Raw genomic sequence first — 21,542 nt, forward strand, 5'->3', positions numbered from 1 at the left:
GGGCTTTAATAGGGGAAAGGGTTTCAGAACTTAAAATCATAATGGAAGCTATTAACTAGAGACATTGAAGGAACTGACAGAACACATGAATCAACAAACTTTTCAATTTTTATATAGTACTTGTAAAAATTCTACTTAATGGCATTTCAAGCCAACACCAACCAAAATACAAAGATGTCACGTACCATTTTCTCATTAATATAGACATAATGGGGTTAATTTTTATACAGGGTAGTCACACTGAATGAATCTACATAATGAAGGTAGAACCAAATCACATTGACTTTCTATAGGCAGTAATTACCAGTCACTCGGCAAACTAAAAAAAAAATTGACTACTTATAATAGATGTTATGCATTTTCTTTCATAATTTGAAAAATGTTCCAAATACTCTAAAACTCAGATATAGAAGTAAGATATATTGATATTGAGAACTGATCACACTTTAGCCACATGGGCTTGAGGACAGTGAGCTCTTGTTACACAGCCACACTTCCTGTGGATTCTTTTGTTTGGCCATTACAGCAACCGTATGAGGTGGGTACTTACTGTCTCCATTTACATAGGCTTACTTGCTAAGTATTTACTTACTAAGGCTTACTTAGTAAACAATACAGTAAGAACTCATACCCAGATCTGGACAGCGCCATCATCCTCGTACTTACTCTCCGCTATTCTGACATGAACCAATAATGAAGACTGGGGGTTTGCTTTGTTCACTGTTGTTTCCAAATGTGGAAGGCAGTCTTCCGATCACAGGAAGCATTGAAAACAACAAATTAATAGATGGAAATACAACAGGCTCAGTTTTCTCTTAGAATCAGGAAAAAAAAAAACCTACAAATTTGTAACAAAGTGTGTAATAATCTTACTGATTTAATATTTAAAAATAGTACATACCAATTAAAGAATCTTAAAGTAAGATTACATATTAATTTAAGTTTTGTTGCTTGACAAGCTGACAAAAATTTTCCTCACATTCTTAAAAGGCGCTTATAAAACACTGATTTTAGTAGTTTGCATATTTTCATGAATTAATTTACTCACATTTTATCATCTAACTACAAACGAATTTTACTCTTTTAATTAACAACATATTCCTTGACTTCAAATACAAATTAAGGATATGAGTGTTTGTAAAACATGAGCTTCACATAATACACATAAGAACCCAGATTTGACTTAGCAAAGCAAGGTCAACTAATTGAAAAGTGAGATACACTGTTATCGTTCATCCAAGATGTAACTATAGCAGTTTAAAAATCCCCAAATTCAGACAAGATTCACAAAAACAGTGCAATACTGCCTCTACATGTTCATAGTTGTAGTAACAATGACATTTAAACATTAAATGCTAAACTGGTAAGCATTTCCGTGGATGACTGAAAAGCTGTAAATTGCTTTTTACAAGTGAACTATTACATAGAAATCACCCACACACAAAAATGTAAATAAGCATAGTTATACAAATTTCAATTTCCACATTCAAGAACAGTAAAGAAGAAATTTAAGGTAATAAGAGTTTTATTCAATATTACTATATTTTTTCTTCCCCAAACAGTTCTCAATATCATCACATGAAGATATCACAAAATAACCCACGGCAAGTATGTTAATTGTTCATGTGATTTTAGGATCAGTATTTTTCTGTCTTAAAAAAAAAAAGTATTTTACTTTTCTGTCTTGGGTTTCTTCATGCTTACATTTATTTATCTCAGGCAGGTGTTTGCTATTATTTTGGCAGAAAATTTTACATCACATTTCAAGAACTCTTGGATTATTTCTATTACTATTTAACTAATTTATGTGTTAGAGACAATTAACTTATATAACTTTCCCCAGAAAATCAGGCAGAGGGAGGGCAGAGAACTCAATTCTGGCCCAGGAATAATTCATAAGCAAGACATTAAAATGTGCTCGACAGGACATTAAAGACTCACAAACAAAAGTTTTGTTATAAAAACATGATTAAGATGAAATCATGTACACTCTTTAGGTAAGGGATGTATATCCATGTATGTGTGTATACTAATAAAATATTTTACACTACTACCAACTAATTTTAAAATAAAAGTGTATAATAAAAGAGGGCTAGAAGATGGCTTAGAAGTTAAATATGTGCACTGCTTTTGTAGAGGAACCGAGTTTGGGTTTAAACACTCATTATTAGTTGGCTCAGCCTGGAACTAATTCCAGGAGATCCAACACCTTTGGATTCTGTGGAGACCTGCATGCATGTGTTCTCTCTCATAAATACTTTTAAGTGTATAATAAAAGAGTCTGTGGGTTGGAGAGATGGCTCAGTGGTTAAGAACATGGGCTGCTCTTCCAGAGGACCCGGGGTTTGATTCCCAGCATAGTTCATATGACAGCTCACAACTGTCTACAATCCAGCTCCAAGTGATTTGACACTCTCACACAGACAAAAATGCTGCCAAAACACCAATACACATAAAATTAAAATAAATACGCTAAAAATAAAAATAAGAGAGTCTGCTGACACACGCATCCTGTGACTACAACAATGTCAGGTCTAATTAATACCTATTTGATGAATGACCATGTACTTATGGACTTTGTTCTTGTTTTGAGTCAGGGTCCCACTACACCGCCCAGGTTGACCTAAGCTCATATATCTTCCAGGCTTAGTCTTCAGAGTGTTGGCATCACAAGCATGTATATCGTGTCCAGCTTGTACTTCTGGGTTTTTGACATATGACTACAGAATGAGAACAGGAGATACATCTCTCAAGAGACAGAAAGGCATCAGTAGTCTCCTTATGGGAAGCCTCTCTGTCTTATCCATCCTTACAATACTAACAAAATACACAGAAAGCAGAAATCTGTAATGGAAGGTTAAAGTTAACTTAGCTTTGATCTTATTTTAATGTATACAGACCTTCAATTGTGGTTGGAGTTCTTTTCTATCATTTAATGTATGCATCTTCTCTATCTTAATCACTGGTGAAAATTGACAATTAAACCCCAAACTACAATTATATTATAATGACCTAACTATAACTAGGGTAATAAAATTTAGGTTATTTATCTATGTAATGCATGCCTTAAACATATACATGTGTATGTATAGGGATTTAAGATAAAGCTTAGATATCTTACAATTCTACAGACTTAACTCTCTTACTCTGAAGACAGCCGTTTCTGTATTTTGGAAAAGTAATGTGGCACATATATTACATATTACAACTCCTAGCACATTACATTGGTATTTCTGCAGCAAAATAAATAATCATTAGGTAAATATTAAAGGAGGCCATCACACGTGAGCTTTGTGTTAAGTCTTTTAATTCTCAGTTCCCAGTGCTTGTTAGATTTCTGGCATGCAGGCAAGAGACTGTGCAGATGTATTTCAAAGTATTTACTTTGCCAGAAACTTACTTCCAAGTTTATTTTTAGTATATTTTTCATCGGCTGCTCACACTACAAGTCTTACTATTCAATTTGTTTCTTAAAGTGTAAGTTACAAATACAAGTAGCTCTGCCCTTTGATATTAAGGCTACTAACCATTTGTACAGCTTGCTGTGCGTAACAAAAGATGGCTCAGTGTTTCTGGAGTGTAGTTATAGATTTGTGTATCATTTGTGTGTACTAATTTAATTTTTCTTTATGCTTAGATTTAACAATGGAAGCAAAATCCAATACTAGTAAAATCCAGTGGCAAAAATATCTAGAAAGTAATGTCATAATTACATATTGAGAACATTCTATGTGATGAATATAAGGATTATCTGTTTTATATACAGGCGCATTCAAAGTTCTCAACTCTGTTCCATGTACTCAGGATCTTTTTGGTGGGCATTAGTATCAAGCCAGTGGAAGGTAAAAGTGATCACTAGCAGCAGTATAATGGAAACCCCAGCTTCCTGTGAAAAGGTTGACTAATGAGTAAGACCTCACTGCAGATCAGTGCATAGCAGAGGTTGTGACCTTGATGCCTTACCACCTGATTGAGAAGAACTACATAACTCCTAGTTGTAAGACGAATTATTAAATCTTCCTATGCCTCAGAACTCACACATGTAAATAGGAATGATATAATTCAACCTACTTAATGAGGTTATCTTATAAGATTTTTTTTTTTTTGTAGAAGTACTTAAGAGTGGTGTCTCATCTGTATACTCAATTAGATGTTCCCATCACCTCATTTTATTGTCATTAAAACATGAGCATCTGTTTTTGGCCTCCTTAAACTAGAATCTAAGCTCTGTAAGAGCACAGCATTTTCCTCACTGGTCCTCTTTAATTCAAAGGTTAGAGAAAAGCTCTCAACTTGGTTCCAGGCACTCTGTGCAAGTGAATATCCTGCAGCAGCAGAATTAATGTGAGGAAACAAGATGCAAGCACAGGCAACAGTCCACACTACCTGTCAGCCAGCTGCTTAGCAAACATGCTTGAAAGCAAAGTTACTCTAAAGTCTTTTCTTAGCTGTTCAGGGCCCCTCTTTGTACAGAGGCCCATTTAGACATTTTTCCTTTTTTTATTACAATGGCTTGAGGTTTTATCACCTCAATGATAAGATGTAAGATGCTTAAGGGTAGTACATTTTTGGTTTTCTTTTTTCTTTTTGCATAACCCTGTATAGGAGTTTCTATTTATAGGCAGTGCCTTACATGTCACAGAGAGTACAGCCTCCCTGAGAAACCATGACTTCTAATTTGTTTACTCATGACATGAGGCATGTAAAGTTCTCAGGAAGAAAAAGAGACAGACAGGATTTTAAAGCGCATGGTGTTACACAGTAACCAACTGGCAGTCTTAGAGGGCATGGAGGACCTGCAAATGTCAACCCTTCTGACATGCCAGTGGAAGCAATGTCTCTACCCTCACTCTAAAGCTCTCTCTAGATTGGCTCCTACCACAACAGTCATCTTCCTCTTCTAAGTATCATGCTTTTTTTTTTTTTTTTCTCTTTTAGCCTTTTCTGACACTTTCACGTCCCTGTGCCTCCTAAATGACTCTCAAAAGTCCCTTCTAGATGACTATGCTGCCTATTTGTTTCGCCTTCGCTTTCAAGATTGGTAAGTAGTAATTACTTTTAAAATTAAGTGGCAAACTGTATCTGAGTTTGGTTAAATTTAGAAAGTGAAATATTCAAAAATCACAGCTGCACAGTCATTTTAAAACACAGTAAACAAAAAACATGCCATGCTCTAACAGTACAAAAACTCTTAGAAGGAATTGTCAACTTTAACAGCTATTTTAAAAAACTAGTCAAAAAAATATTTATACTAACTTTCCCCTGAATATTACTTGCAGCATTAAAACAACAACAACAACAACAACAAAAACAACAACAACAACAAAAACCAAAAACCAAACCAGGGAGTCAACCTCTGTAGTCTAAGTTGATAGCCTAACTGAAGCCACCAGTGTTTCTACAAGCAGTGGCACAGCACCACCAAGTAGCCCAAATCATATCAAAGGTAAAAGTAACATAGCAAGTGTAGCAGGTTGAGGAGAAAGGATGAGGACCAGGAAGGCTGAAACCAGTGCCTGGGAGGAAGGTTTAATCAGCCAGGCAGGCTCCACCGTGAGGTCTTGAAGGACCTGGAGACACAGTCCCACAGATAACACAAGGGATTGATGGAGTTTAAAGGTTTTTCTATATCTGTTAAAGAGATAACTACACATGTTTATATATTCAGCTGGAGGTTCCTGGAAACAGATGTTGAGTGGTAACTGATTTGACTATCAAGGCATCTTAGATGAGAAGACTTGGCAAAAACTACAATGAATAAAAGTTAATCATGGCAAGAATAGAATTTAGAAGAAAGGGGAAAGCAAGGTAAGCCCAGAAAGTGGCTAATTGGCAAAGCTATGACAAAAATGTTAGACCTAAGTAACACTGTTTAAGAAACAGGCAAGTATCTCTGGCAGCTGCTGCAGCTAGCATGAGAAGGGCTCTCGCAGCAGAGATTATTAATAGCAGTACACTTTGGGAGAGGCTGCCATTAAATACTGTAAAAATACCTCACTAAAATTCAGAAGTGTAAGAGTATAATATGACATGAAAACCAAGGTACCTATCAAAAGTCCGGCAATAAAAAGAAGACACTGAATCAGAAATACATTTTTAAAAATCACTCACATGGGTAATCTATTTGTATAAAAACAGAGAATGTAGTTTAAAAGGTATGAGAAGAAAATCATTACAGCTGGAAATAATACAGGTGACAAGTATATGGCAAATGTCCTTTTTCACATTAAAGAAAACAATCATTGTGAACACATAATTTTAGATTTATTTTTATGTTTTCTTCATAAAGACATAATGGTATGTATTTAAAGAAAATTCCACGACAGATACTATATATGTAAATGTCTATAAAATGTTTCAGGAAGAATAAATAGGCCTGGGATTATCTTTGTATTTTGATAATGTTAGAAAGCCCCTGTGGTATTTTTTTTTTTGCCCCTCTGATATTTAATATTGGCATAATTTTCTGGGAAATGATTAGCCACTAAGAATATAATAAAATTAATTCTCCTTTACCAAATAATTCTATAGCCATAAAAGTGTGCGTAATGATATGATTAAAATTTTTGTGAATATATACATATATATAGATATATGGCCAAAGCATGTCACTATTCAAATTAACAACTGTACAAGTATCAAGTACTTGGCATACTTATAACACATTCACTCGGCAGATCAGACACTTCCTGCTACTCATGGTCTTGGAGAAACACTAACAACACATTAAGAATGGGTGCAACTGCCAATGTGGTTTAAAAATAACTAAATATTTAAAACTATTGTTTTGGTTGTTTCTGAGCAGTAAAATTACTAGCAATTTAGGAAGTAAAGAAAAATATTTTATTTTTGCATATAATAAGCATGTCCTACTTTTGAGATGTAAGAGGTATTAAATATTAGAGGAAAATAAATCACTACATAAACTGTTTAATTCAGATAATTTAGATATTACATTTCTAAATTCAGAATGATAGTAATTTATACATTTGCTTTACCAAGAAAGGCCATCATGACTGTGGCATACTCTTTAGGAACATGCAAAATCTCTATACACATGACGATTTTACTACAAAAGGGTTAATTAGAGATGCTCCTCCTAAAACAAAAACAATACAACTGCTTAATAATCCTGGCAGACCTTTGCTGAAAAATTGTAACTGGCTGGTCTAAAGCTCACTAGAAGAACATGATTAAAGTTACATACAGCCTAAACTATCAAGTCTACGAATACAAAACAACCTATTAAGTTATGTCTGAAAGAACATGCAAAATTTGAATACAGCTTTGACTCTATTAATGGCACAATGATTAACAAAAAAATCCAAACCCAAAACAGTATTGCTGAAGGAATGCTATGTCACTTTTGTCTTTGTTCACAGAACTGACTGAGGACGTGGATGGGAAGGACACTGCACAGAGTGAGGGAGACCTGTCTCAAGGGATGTCAGCTGAACATAGGTATGATCCCAGGCTAACAAGGAGACAAAGAACAAACCAGCAAGTGACATGAACATTTCAAGATTTTCATTGAGTAAAAGTGTTTCATAATGTCTGACTTAAATTAAAAATCTTAAAGTGATTACACAAGACATTTTTAAGATTATAAATAGACTTTGCTACAAAAATTTACTTGTTAGTCAATGCTTTGAAACTTTAAATGCTTTTCCTCAGAGAAATAAATTTTAATGGTAACATGCTATCAGAGTTACCTTCCAACCTAACTATCACAGTAGTTGAAAAGTGTCAAATTTATATGGAAAAGGCCTGTGTAGCCTACAAAGGATGGTAGTAAGGATAGCAGGTACCTGAAAGATCAGAGTTCCGAGACTAAACACCAGCTCTGCTATTCACCACAAAAACTGGGGGTATTCACTTGTTTGAGTCTCCATCCCCTTGTCTACTAACTGGAGAAACTTCTTGGTTTACAGTATTTAACTTGCATTTAAGTTGTTTAAGGACTAAAGGCTCAAAAGAAAAATATCCAGAAAGAACAGTACCTTTAAAATCAAGCATAATCCTGGTACTAGGAAGGCTGAGGCAGAAGAATCTCTAGTTTAAGGCCAGTCTAAACTACACAGCAAGACTGTCTCAGAAAACAAACACAAATGAGTAACAAAAAAGGAAGCGGCGAGCCCTTTCCCATACTCACACCTGCTGTCACCAAGTTTTCCCCCACTTAGTTTTCCATGCTGCTGGAGCCTATGCTACACAAACCCAAAACACACTAGCCACTCTAAGGTCATTATCTGGCACAACCAGGTGTTTAAAAATATTATCTAAGCCAGGTGGTGGTGCACACCTTTAATTCTAACACTTAGGGGTCAGAAGCTGGAGCATTCCTGTGAGTTTGAAGCTAGCCTGGTCTACAAACTGAGTTCCAGGACAGCCAGGGCTGTTAAAGAGAAGCCCTGCCTCGAGTAGGGAAAAGAAAGAAAGAAAGAAAGAAAGAAAGAAAGAAAGAAAGAAAGAAAGAAAGAAAGAAAGAAAGGAAGGAAGGAAGGAAGGAAGGAAGGAAGGAAGGAAGGAAGGAAGGATCTTATCTATTCTAACAACTTCATATTATTCAAAATGTCTGATAAAATAGTAACACTGAAGAATAATTATACAAGAACAGTCTAGGTAATTAAGTGTTCCACAGCTGAAATGAGTAAATAAGATTTATACATTAAGAGTGGTTTTCTTCAAATATATTAACTGTAAGATTCACCAATATTTCTCTTAGAAATAACAATTTTACATACTTGTTTAGATATCCTCAAAATGAAGAAAAATAGTGAAACTGGAATTCCAGAAATATATTACTATCATAATTAAAAGTATTCCAATTTCAAAGGAAAAATAAAAGAGCATGAAATATTTCTGTTCTCCTAAAGGATAATACTAAGAATTACCTATAAAGCTTATCTTTTTTGTTTTGTTTTTGTTTTTTTGTTTGTTTTTTGAAGGGTTTCTCTGTGTAGCTTTGGAGCCTATCCTGGCACTCACTCTGGAGACCAGGCTGGCCTCGAACTCACAGAGACCCGCCTGCCTCTGCCTCCTGAGTGCTGGGATTAAAGGCGTGTGCCACCAACGCCCAGCAAAGCTTTTAAAATATATTTTTTTTAATGATATATGTAGGGGAGGGGGTCTGTGCATGCAAGTGCAGATGCCAGAGAAGTCCTGAGGAGGGCATCAGGATCTCCTGGAGCAGGAGATGTGAGGCACCTGATGTGCTGGAAACTAAACTTGGGCCCTCTATAAGAGCAGCATGCACTATTAATACCTGAGTCACCTCTCCAGGCCCCTGCAGAGTTAGTTTTCAACAAGTAGTCTAGCTGATGATTTTTCTGATGCTGAAGTATTTTAACTTAATAGTTACTGATTGGTAGCTAGTTTGTCATTTACTTACTATCACAAAAATTTAATGCTCACATATTTCAGGAGAGAGTCTAGAAAAAAAAAACACTTGATAGATCAGACTATCTACACTGATATGATACTTGATAATAAACACATTTTCTGAAGAGGAGACCACATGGGGGGATGGGGGAGAGCGGAGGGGAGATTGAAACTGTAGCTATGATTATGGCTTTAAAGAATTTTTCACAATTTTCATGCTGTCATGTTTTCAATTTTGTACAAAACATTAGCCCTGTAAACATGAACTGACTCAGCATCTATGAAAAGGATATCATGTTCTCCAAAACATCTAGCATAAAATATAATCAACTATATGGCACTTGAGAAGAATTCTCTCATAAACAAAATACACTTAAAACACCTGCCATTGCTGTATCGGGGGAAAAGTTAGTAAACTAACCAAGGTAATGTAAGTCTATTAAAGGAAGCAAATGGAAAGAGACAGTCTCATAACTACTGTTTCTAGAGGCAGAGCCAATGAGTCATTCAACACTCCAATACCAGCAGACACACAAAAACTGAACGTATTGATTAAAAAAAAAATTAAACATTTTCAAACCTTTAGACATTTCTTTACTTCTAATTTTCTAGTATAACTTTTTCATACTTAGTTTTATCGTGGCTTTGCAGCTGCATGGCTATAACTTAGCAAACTAGAAAAAACTAGAAAAGTCAGAGTAGTGACATTAGAAAACCTCCCTGAGAGCCTCAAGCTCCTTCTTCCCATAGGATCAGTTTCTACAGTTTCCAAATGAATGCAGTGTGACATAAAGTCTCACACAGACTAAAACTCAATAAGTTTGTTACAAAGTAAGAACAAGATAAAATTAACTTGGCTATTAATATTTAAAATATTTAATATAAAAGGGGCCTCATGTTTTTATATGGTTAAGTTCTGTCTTTTGAACAATTTGTGTTGGTATTTTCTTTTACAGAGGGTTAAATTAATCAGCTATTTTACAAATGACTTTACAGCTGTTAGAGGCCTCTTGTAATACACTCAAATGTGAGTAGTGACCTCACTCTAAAGAAGCTTTTAAACTGGCACATGAAAGACAAGGAAACCATGAAGAAGGAAAAACCAGGAAAGAAAGGGAGAAGAGAAGAAAACAGGACAAGAGATACTTGGATTCTGTTTCCAACTTTTAAAACACACTGTTTTAACTTCATTTTCCAACATGGCTGCCACTTACTTCAGACAGAAGTTGAAACTGCTCAAAAGGAACTAAGCAATTAGAAAAAAATATTACAAAGCCTTCTGAAGTCTCAGTAAGAGTCTCTTTACAGTAACAAAACTACTTTTAGTGTTATGGGTTATTTTACTTGTCTCCTTCAGTTAAAAAAAAAGTAACTATGTAAGAGATGTAAGACACTAACAACATTGGTTAAACAAGTTCTCACTTGTTTCCAAAGAGACTGTATGTGCACCTATGCATGCATGTGTTCCTACACAAATGCACATGTGTTTGGGCATAATGTGTTCAGCATCATAAACGTATTTCAGATCTATAAATACATCACTCTAGTAAATAATTAAAATGGCAACACCAATTAAGTCAGAAGAAACACTCATTTCTAATACAACTTCACTAGGTCAAACTGAAAAATATCCAACAGATCTTGAGTTGATTATACATTGACACTAGTTCACAAAACGCAAGTTAGTTCAGAGTGTCTATATATAAACTGCATCACACAACAGCATGCTACTTGTTTCAGCAAAAAAGTGACATCTCTCTTAATCTATTAAGTTTTAATTCATGAAACAGCTTTTAAAAATAACCCAGCTTTAAGGGCCAAAGAAGTCTAAAGACCTGGAATGCTCTTTGAACTAGATGCTGATTCCGCACATGTAAGGAATATACCAACAGCCGCATTTGGCTTTCCATCAAAATAAAAGTCAAAATTGAGATTGTAGTATTTATCCACATATTTCAAGGTATATCTTTTTCATATTTACCAGTTTCAATAAGCTTACAGGATTCTAATCTCATGAAAATATAAATGAGACAAGAAGGCACAGTAGGTAACCCTTCCAGACTCCAGATCATCGTAAAGCTATTGTTGTGTGAGTTTTCCCTGCTACACAGTGCACTGCTAACTTTGCTCTGCTCTGAGGCACTGCTTCACTAGAAGACAAACAAGCATTTAAATAAACATTCTTGCTTTCCGAATGTGACAGACTTACCCGTCTTCGACAAAAGGGCAGGCCCTGGGCAATGATGCTAATGCTAAATATCTTCATCACAGTCTGGTGTGGCAGAGGCTCTTTTGTGGCTTTAAGATCAACAGGAACCAAGCCATGGTTCACAGAAGTTTTCCCCGGTTTTGACATTTTAAAGTCCTCTTGGTTGATGAATACTCTCTATATGTAATACAGGCACATTACTAAAATACTAATCAGCAAATCAAAAGACAAACTACTAGTAGTTTTAAAAGGCTGAGAATCCAAGGCCTGCTGCTGCTTTTGTCTTTCAACCTTCTCTTTGCGAGTGTCCTGACCTGTCTGAGGCTTGGTGAAGTGCAAACTGTCCTAGAATAGCCAGGAATTATAAACTCCTGAAGTGAGCGCTCCTGCTCCTGCCAGTCAAACAGCTGGTGAGCTCCCACAGCAAGTTGAATAGTGCAGACAGGAGCAAAGCAGGGCTGGGCTCAGGGTCCTGGGCATACTTTAACTAAATAACCAAGTGAAAAGTAAGATTTTCTTTACAAATTCAAAACACACAAAATTTTGTTTTCTCTAAGTCTTCCTTTCTCAAATGTCACCATAAATATCTGAAGAATGCTTTGAGTTGCTTCAAATTTAAGGAGTGCTTATGCATGTTAAAAACAACATGCTTGTTGTTTTTAACAACCTCCTCTGTATTAGCGGGTGCTCTTCTCAAGTGTCTGTCGGTGTGCTTTTTCCCTTTCCATACAAACCATTCTTTATCTCATTCTCACCAAGACAGTAAACACACCCTAACTCCCTCTTGCTATTAATAAACTTGAATCACTCTATTAGAGATTATCAGCCTCAGTTTCTCTGTAATTCTGAAAAAAAAAAAACTCCCTGATTTTATTATCATAGCCACAAAACTGACTGGAAGCACATGTTTATGATTTATAAAATAACCTATGATAGACAGTAATCATGGTCACGTGCCACTTCTCAACAGGGACATGTTCTAAGAAACCAATGGCAGTGTGTATATGGCATCGAGCACACTGACACAAGTACACACTGACACAAAGTAGGTGACTGAAATGTTGGATGGTACATAGAAATTCCTAGTGCTTAATTTCTCCAAAATATCAGTTAGACAAATCTTCCTAAAACAGAAAAGGACTGGGCCTGTACAATCCACTTCTAAAGAACTTTCAATAGCTCCCTAATGCCCAAGGTAAACTTCGGAGGCAAAGGCTCTACCTGAAAAGTATTCCCAAACTAATCTTTGCAGCATAATCTCAAATACTTCCTTAAACTAACCACTTAGGTTGATCTCAAACCTTCTATGCAGCCAAGAATGCCCTTGAACTTCTGGTCCTCCTTCCTTTAACTCTGGCTTCTTTTCCCTCTTCCACTTAGGAAAGATCAATCTTACTCTATGAGAAGCAGACTGATGAAAAGACAGTTTATAAATGAGAAATATTCCTAGCCCTATCCTGATACTATGTTCTTAAACCAGATCTCTCTCTAATATCAAAATTTGAAATATAATTTAAAATGCAAACTCACAGACAGTATGAAGGGAAATCACTGTAACTGCTACGAAAAATGGTATGACCATTCCCCAAACCTATATGCAAAGTTAACACACGTCACTCAGCATTTCTACTTCTAGACACACACACACACACACACACACACACACACACACACACACACACACACACACACACACACACACACACGCAAGACCAAAAAGAAGGAACCTGACTACAAGTACCATGATTGTAGCAGCACTGTTCACAACACCCCCAAAGTGGAAATAACCCAAGTAAACAAAGTGCTATACACATACAGTTGAATGCTGTTTAGCCTTCAAAAAGAAAATTCTAGCCTCACTATACTGTTGAAAATTGAGGTTATCATATTAAGTGAAACAAGCACATTACAAAAAGACAGATATAGCATGACTCCATTTCTATCAAATACTTAGGCAGTATGTAAGGAAGTTCAGTTCAGAGACAGAAAGCAGAAGGGTGGTACCAAAGGTGTAGAAACAAACATGTTTAACACTGCTACAGAGTTTCAGCCAGAAAAAAATGAGAGAGCTCCAGAGAGGGAAAGTTATGCATAATTGTTATGAAATGTTGTGAATGTACTTAATGCCGCTGAATATACAGAACATTACATTTTATGTTATAGGTGTTCAACAGTAATGCATTTACAAAGTACATGAGAATAGAAACATACACCAAAAGCCCTTAACTCCAGGACTAGAGACTTGGCTCTATGAACTTGAGTTCTCACTGTCCAAGCATAAGTCTGAAGCTTTGCACCCACCCACATAAAAACGCTAGGTGTGGTCCGATGGGTCTGTAACTCCAGTGCTGACCAGGGGACAGAGACAAGGGGACCTTTTTTGGGAATTGTTAAGCTTCATCCTAGCTCCAGGTTTAGTGAAAAGATGTCTCAGGGAATAAATATGGCAAGGAATGATTGCATAGGGAGGCACGCGCGCGCGCGCGCACACACACACACACACAAACACACACACACTGTACACAATGTTTATTATTTATAAAATAACTTATGATGGGCAATGATCACAGTTACATGTCACTTCTCAACAAGGACATGCTTTAAGAAATGCATGGTAGTATGTGAATGGCATCAATCCCCAACAAAGATCCAGGGTTTGGACAGAGAAAAGACAGCATAAGGACACTGTAAATTTATAAACTGTTAAGGTTGGTAGGGAGAAAGTTAAAACAGATAGCTTAGACCAATATGTCTGTGGTCTCAGCAGCCTCTCTCAAGACCCTCAAAATAAATGCTATGATATCCTAGTCTCAGCATCTCCTCTGGGGCTCACTTTACTCTCTAGAATAAGACTGGTATTTCTGCTTGTATAATATAACCCTCACTCATATTTTGTCTGTCTCCTTAGAACATCCCTTTTGCTAATGTATCCCCAGATATAATCACCACCTACTCTGCTAATATTACAATATAATTTTATACAGACTGAGATCTTTATTCTCAGGATAATTTGTTTCATTGATAATCTCTAAAAACAATTGGCCTTCCTAATTTCTTTTTGAACCACATAGACGATATCATTTAAACTAAATGATGTCCAGTGCTAAAAATAAAGAGGACAGTATATTTTGTGAGCTTAGCATTAAGTCTGCATAAAAAACATATCAAACAGGTCAGTTGCAATTTAACTTTTACTTAAACCACTGGCTAATTAAATAGCAGCACACCAAACATTGTCTGTACACACATTTACAAAATGACAGCCTCAAAGACCAGTAAAGCCACATTGTTTACATAAGGGTACTTAACCCATCTATGCCATTTTAAAGTCTGATGTAAGTGGGAAGACTTGGAGTTTAAAGGAACTGAAACTGGGAAAACTTGAAATGAACATCAAATTTCCTCTCTTGGTTCCTAAGGAACTAAACAATTATTATGATGGAAAAATAGACTTTCCATGTTCCCATGAACACAGGAGAAAAAATGAACACTGCTTCAGAAGCCCCGAGTGGTAGCATTCTAAACTCTTAAATCAGTGAATAGCTGCCCTCAACTGGATAGTGCAGAGCACTGCAGCTCTAACAAACCTAACACTAAATGGAAGGCCTAGCAAGCCTTTAGAAAGATAATGTACTTCAGTGGTGAGGTATGCGGGATATTAACTTCCCAGTGTCTGCACTTTGAGGACTTCTTGTTTCTGAAGTCATGTTCTTAATCTAGAAATGTGCAAAATACCAAACCCTTCAACTATACAAGAAAACTCTAATCAACAAAGGATACCAAGGGTCAGGGTATGCGACATCTCAACTGCTAACATACTATGCTGGAGCCAGTTTCACGTGCTTAACTATACAAGAAAACCACAATCGTTGAAGGACATTGTGCATATGGCACCTCAACTGTAACACACAGTAAGTGTTTTAAAGGGTCTTCTCACATAGCCTAAGCTAGCCTCAAGTTCCTGGGCTGAAGCAATCTTCTCTCAGAGGATCCTCTTGCCTCAGCTTCTAAGTAGCTAGGCCTACATACATGTGCCATCGCACCAGCTCTAAGAAACATGGGGAGAATATTAACACATGCCATTGGATCTTAGTATTATTTAGTGCTTCTGTGAATTTAAGCCAAAAATGACTTAATTCTTGGGGGAAATAGAAAATTCTAGATACTTAAAATCAATAGCACCACTAAGTGAAATAAGTCAGAATAACTATCCTTCTAATAGAGAACCAATATTGTCAACCACACTCTGGAATTTGTCATAAGACATCACTTTCTATGCTAAATCAATTTTCAATCTTCCATAGCATAGCACCAAAGAGGTGAGACTGTTACACTAGTGCCCACTAAGCAATTTATGCATGAAGATGAAGAAACTAAAACAAACAGAAACCAGTCACAAACCAAGGCTTTAAATTAAAAACTTTATACGGTGCCCCATATACCCTTAGTATTCATAAAATGGAATCCACTGGGAGAAATTTTTTTAAGTAAAAAGTTAAAGTCCCATCTATAATTATTTCTGGAGAAGCTCAAAACAGCATTTAAATGCTCAAAGTGCTCATCACAAAGCTCACAATGTCCAGTTACAGTTACTGGGCATCACAGCATGTGAACAACTAGTGGATGGCAAAGTATTACTGAGCTTCACTGATAAGTGTTGTTATCTAAGCAGAAAGGACAACCCTAACCCTAACCACAAAAGCACATAGTAGCTTGGGTTCTTGAAACAGCACACAGTTTATACAAGCAGTCCACAGATAGACCTGGTAGCTACACATTCATAAACTGAAAGCTGTACATGCATGTACACACATATGGTTATACATGCAATAACACTCATGAAAGGAGTACTCTTAAACAAAAAAATCCCAGAATAATGGGTTGTATAAGGTATTGCAGATATTTATATACTCAAGGTGGTTGCTTCAAATTTCAAATTTCTACTGAAAATTCCTAATTATGTCCAAGTGATTGGTTGAAAATAAGTTATAAATTAAAAGTTGCCCTTCCACTGGGTTACCAAAGACCACTGGGAAACACTGATTTACATTATGACTCATAACAGTAGCAACTACAGTTATGAGGTAGCAACAAAAATAATTTTATGGTTGGGGGCCATCACACCATGAAGAACTGTATAAAAGGGTCACAGCATTAGAATGGTTAAGGACCAATGTCTAAGCTGAATTATCCAAAGTGGATGAATTTTAAATTCTAGGTTCATTGCCACTATGAACTGGTACCTTAGCCTGGCTGCTTACCCCACACTTCAGATTCCCAATGAGGAGAATGGGGAAGAAGACTGAGGGTGAATACTTTTCAATTTGGAGTGCACAATGTAGCTTTATTAGTCTTATGCAGATGCCTTGTAATGCTGCATTATCAATTTAGTGAGCCTTCTTTTATTACAAGTTAGTGACTAGTAAAGTTAGCTTCATAAAATATATCCAAGGCTCAGCAACACAGCTTAATGGTAAAATGTGTTTGCTGCCAAGCCTGATGACCTGAGCTTGATACCCAGGACTGAGATGGAAGAAGGAGAGAACCATCTCCTATAGGTTGTCCTCTGACCATATGTATCTGCCACCCAAAAATGAATGTGATTTTTTAACTTTAAAATAAAATACATCTGATTATAACTCACTGCTTCAATTCATTTGTGTACACTATGCAAGAGCATGCAGCTATGACTGTGTGGTAGACAGTGTAGTGCAACTATATACAAAGACAATATTTTAACTGTAAAGAAGTTTCAGACGCCAGGCGTTGGTGGCACACACCTTTAATCCCAGCAATCGGGAGGCAGAGGCAGGCCGATCTCTGTGAGTTCGAGGCCAGCCTGGTCTCCAGAGCGATTGCCAGGATAGGCTCCAAAGCTATACAGAGAAAACCTGTCTCGGGAAAAAAGAAAAAAAAAAAAAAAAAAAGAAAGAAAGAAAAAAGTTACAGACAATGCAAAATTTTGAAAAGAAAAAAGAAATTCAAGAAGTTAACACTACAATATATATATTTTTATTTACTTCTCCTATCTACCAGTGACATACAAGGCATATAGATGACAGATGGATAGATTTTTCTTTTTTAATGTAAGCTTTGGGTTTTAACTCTATATTTAAATCTAAGTCCTGTTAACTTCACAACAAATTTCTCATTCTTTTATTAGGAATTTAAAGAAGTATTTGAGATTAAAAACTAAAGTCTAACTTTCAGATTAAGTCTTCTAAGTATCTCAGCAATGCCCAGTATGAAGTCCTCTATGTCTAGAACGTAATTTACCTCATGATTTAGTTTAATTCCTATGTTCTGTGCTGAGTTACCCCAGCTGTTAAACTTGCCTTACACAGCTGCTCACCAAGAATTCAGCCGATGATTAATATAGCTATACCTTTAAGTCAACTATGACAAAAATGGCATTGTAATTACAGGTATTTCAATCACGCAAGAATCCTAACCTCACATGGTGACAGGAAGGGACTGAAACAACTTCATCTTTCATAGTTTTCAAAATAAATGTAGAAATCTAAATTCTGTCATTTAAATTACTTTTATAAGCATGCTTAAGCATAAATAACTCAACCTTTCAGCTAAAATATTACCTATAAATCATTCATTTCTCCTGCAAAAGTCCTAAAGACAATTTGCAGGTCAGGAAATCACACTATCTGTGCCTGCAGAGAGAGAGAGAGAGAGAGAGAGAGAGAGAGAGAGAGAGAGAGAGAGAGAGAGAGAGAGAATGCACCTTCAAAATGTACATAAAAGAATTTAAGTACAGGACTATTTACTCTAAATAAAATAGTTTAAATATATAATCAAGCTACAGAAAAAAATTAATTTAGGGTTTCATTCCTGGATGAAATGATAGTCTCATAAATATCAACAATAATTTTATAGCAGACATCTGAGATTTCATTTCTTCAATAATAAAACATTAATTAGCTATCAAAAAGATAAATTAACTCAATTTTTATAATTCCCTGGTGTGCTAGTGTAGAAAGATCTTGGGAGTCAAGAGTTAGAAGTCAGAGGCTATGGAGATATAGTTCAGTTGGATAAGTGCTTGCTATGCAAACATGAGGCCCTAGAATTCAATCCCCAGCTGCCATGTTTACATTTATAAAGAAGATGGGACCAAGTGTCTAAAATCCTAGTGCCCAACAGGAGAGAGGAGGATCCCGAGGCTTGCTGGCTAACCAATCTAGCAAAGTTCAGGCTCAGTGAGACAGCAGCCTCTACAAAAAAAGGCCAGCAGGATGGAAAGCGTAGATAACACAATACCCTACAGCATATACATTCCCAAAGACCATCTAGACAGATGCCCCCGTCTAGTCTCTTTCTACAGTAGGTCCCTAATGCTGCAGCATACCCTGAAAGGGAGAGACCACATCCTCTTCATACTTAAAAAATCTGCCACACTTTTCTGTCCTTTAAGCATTCTGTTCTTTAGAACCTCCTTGTGACCACGTAGGCTGTTATTAAAAAGATTCAGCTTGCTTTTTGCACTGTGCTGTGGCCAAGTGACCCCAGGTCACAGAGTAAAGCCCAAGGCAGCTCAGGTAAGAACATACCGGGACAAGGCCTGAGACTGCATGATGGAAGTGTACTCTTCAGCCTCCAGCTGACTCACACCCACTGCTTCACCTCTAGCTGCACTCTGACTTGTACAAACAGACTGTGCAATGTGCTGGCGGATAACAAAGCATAAGCAAAAACAAGGGCACCACGTACACCGCTACGTTGTGATATAGTACCTACACAGCCTTCACTGTAAAATAGTGCAAAAAATATTTTGGTAACAATTTCCCACTTTGATAATATCTACTAAAAATGACCCATTTAGCAAGTCTCTGGCTATTTTCAAAATAAAACTTTAGAAAATGTTATATAACACTTAGACTTGAATCTCATGTGAGCCAGTTTAATATAAGAAAAAAAAAAAAAGAAAATGAACTTCAAGCTCACACTTTCATCTTTACTTCATGAAAATGCAAATGACCAGAGTAGGACACAGGTAAAAATAAAGAAACTAAGTCAGTTTTAGGACCTGGAAGTCCCAATCAAAAGGAGTAAACTGATTGTGTCACTTAAGCAGAAGCTCCCAGGAAACCCACATACCCTACAGTTTCACTGGGATGTGAAAATACAGTATTTTTTATCTGTAAACTTTCCAAACATTTTAAATGTTGACAATAAACTTCAATGTGTTAAAAAACATTTTATAAGACAACAATTTATAATCTCTGTTTTTCTGTCTGGAATAAAGAATCACAAAAGAGTTTACAAGAAGCAAAAATATTATTGATAAATAATTAATAGAATAATAAGGTCTCAACTTTTCATCTAAGCCCCCCCACTCCCCCAAGACAGGGTCTCACTACATAGCCCTTGAATTCAAGGCTAGCTACAAGTGAAGTGCTGGGCTTAGAGATGTACCACCACACACAGACTGGTCTTTCCTATAGCAGGTAACAGAATGAAACAATAATCCTCAAAACTAGCTTTAGCTGATAAACACTATAGACATACCTCAGCTTTTCAAAACTGTCATTCAATAAAACCTAAGACAGATGCCAACATACTGTTAAACTATAGATAATTCACTGTTGAAAATTCTGAGTATAATGTAGACAAGCAGAACTACCACATAAAGTAATGAATAACTCCAAGCACTCTACAAACTCAGCAACACCTTCCCCACACCCCAGAGTCTTCACTGCCATCTTCCTTCAACAACCAGAAACCCAGATAATCAGAGCATTTTAAAAGTAGACTATCGCCTGAAAGGTGCTTCTATTTGCAAAGAAGTCATTTTAAAATGACATCAAAAACCACCTGAAAAAGGGCAAAGTTCACCTGTCTAGAGTAGGCTCTTTTCTGGGGAAAAATATTTTTTAAAAGTTTTTAACTTGGTGGTCACTGAAAACAAATAATCATTCCTCTGCTCCTATTTCATAATGAGAGGTTAAGCTCCCAGCAGCTTAATTGCTGTTCTAACTACAGCACTCACTGTTAGGAGCAAGCCAGTTAGGGCTCTAGGCTGGACAGCCAATGAGTCTACCAACAGTTTACAAAGCATATTCTTCCAAATGCACCCTACGTATTGGTAATGTAACCTATCTGCAGCTACTGTTGCCTCTGTTCAGTCTAGGCATGCTCTTTAGCTCAAAGCAGGAATTGGACCTGCCGATATGTCAAGCAGGCCCTCCCTCAGCTATTCCACTCACTCCCATAACACAATCATCTCAAGAATATTCCTTTTCATCTTTTCTGAACATTTTCAATTAGCCCCAAGTTTATCAATATTTTCTTTTAAGTTCTTTTCCAAATTCCTTCTAGTCTCAGCATTAAGCAACTAATTACAGAAAGAATACTTCATAGTTAGTACTAACTAAACTTAAATAGCCTACAATTCAACTAACTCCATGTTAAATGCCATTTAGGTAGAAGTCAGTAGAACAGTTTCAACTCATCAGACAATCTTAGAGGCTAAGAGGTTAAGAGCACTGAATGCTCTTCCAGAGGACTCAGGTTCAAGTCCCCAGCAACCATGTGGCAGCTCACAACTGTCTATAACTCCCCAGGGGATCTGACACCCTCACACAGACATACATGTAGGCAAAACACCAAAGAACATGAAGTAAAAATAAAATAATAAGAAAGAATTTAACTTTCACCAACATAATAGATTACTATAACTAATTTCATTACCCAAGCTTGCCTCAAGAGGCAGAGGCAGGTGGATCTCTGTAAGGCCTACAAAGTGAGTTTCAGGACAGCCAGAGCCATTACACAGAGAAATCCTGTCTCAAAACTGCCCCCCCTAAACTGTTTAGTTGTCCAAAACTCATATTAATCTGCCAAAAATAGGACTGTGTATTTTGGAGAAAAATAGCAGTGATACAAAAAACAAGCAAGTACATGGCAAAAGCCTATCAATTGTAATCTTATAAGTTAA

The 21,542-nt window shown here is 36.4% G+C and overlaps 1 protein-coding gene across 5 annotated transcripts in view; it reads right to left on the reverse strand.

Moving 5' to 3' along the window:
• The window catches only part of Fbxw7 (F-box and WD repeat domain containing 7), a 168,489-nt gene that overhangs the window by 41,891 nt on the left and 105,056 nt on the right, over positions 1-21,542 (reverse strand). For 4 of the 5 annotated variants that reach the window (XM_027392979.2, XM_027392978.2, XM_027392977.2 and 1 more), the window contains one exon: positions 11,591-11,767. The exons of the other annotated variant lie outside the window; for it this stretch is intronic. In XM_027392979.2, the coding sequence (XP_027248780.1) occupies positions 11,591-11,767 (177 nt within the window). The remainder of the gene's footprint in view (positions 1-11,590; positions 11,768-21,542) is intronic. 5 annotated transcript variants of the gene reach the window in all.

This window comes from Cricetulus griseus (assembly GCF_003668045.3).
Source record: "Cricetulus griseus strain 17A/GY chromosome 1 unlocalized genomic scaffold, alternate assembly CriGri-PICRH-1.0 chr1_0, whole genome shotgun sequence".
NCBI classification, from domain to species: Eukaryota; Metazoa; Chordata; class Mammalia; order Rodentia; family Cricetidae; genus Cricetulus; species Cricetulus griseus.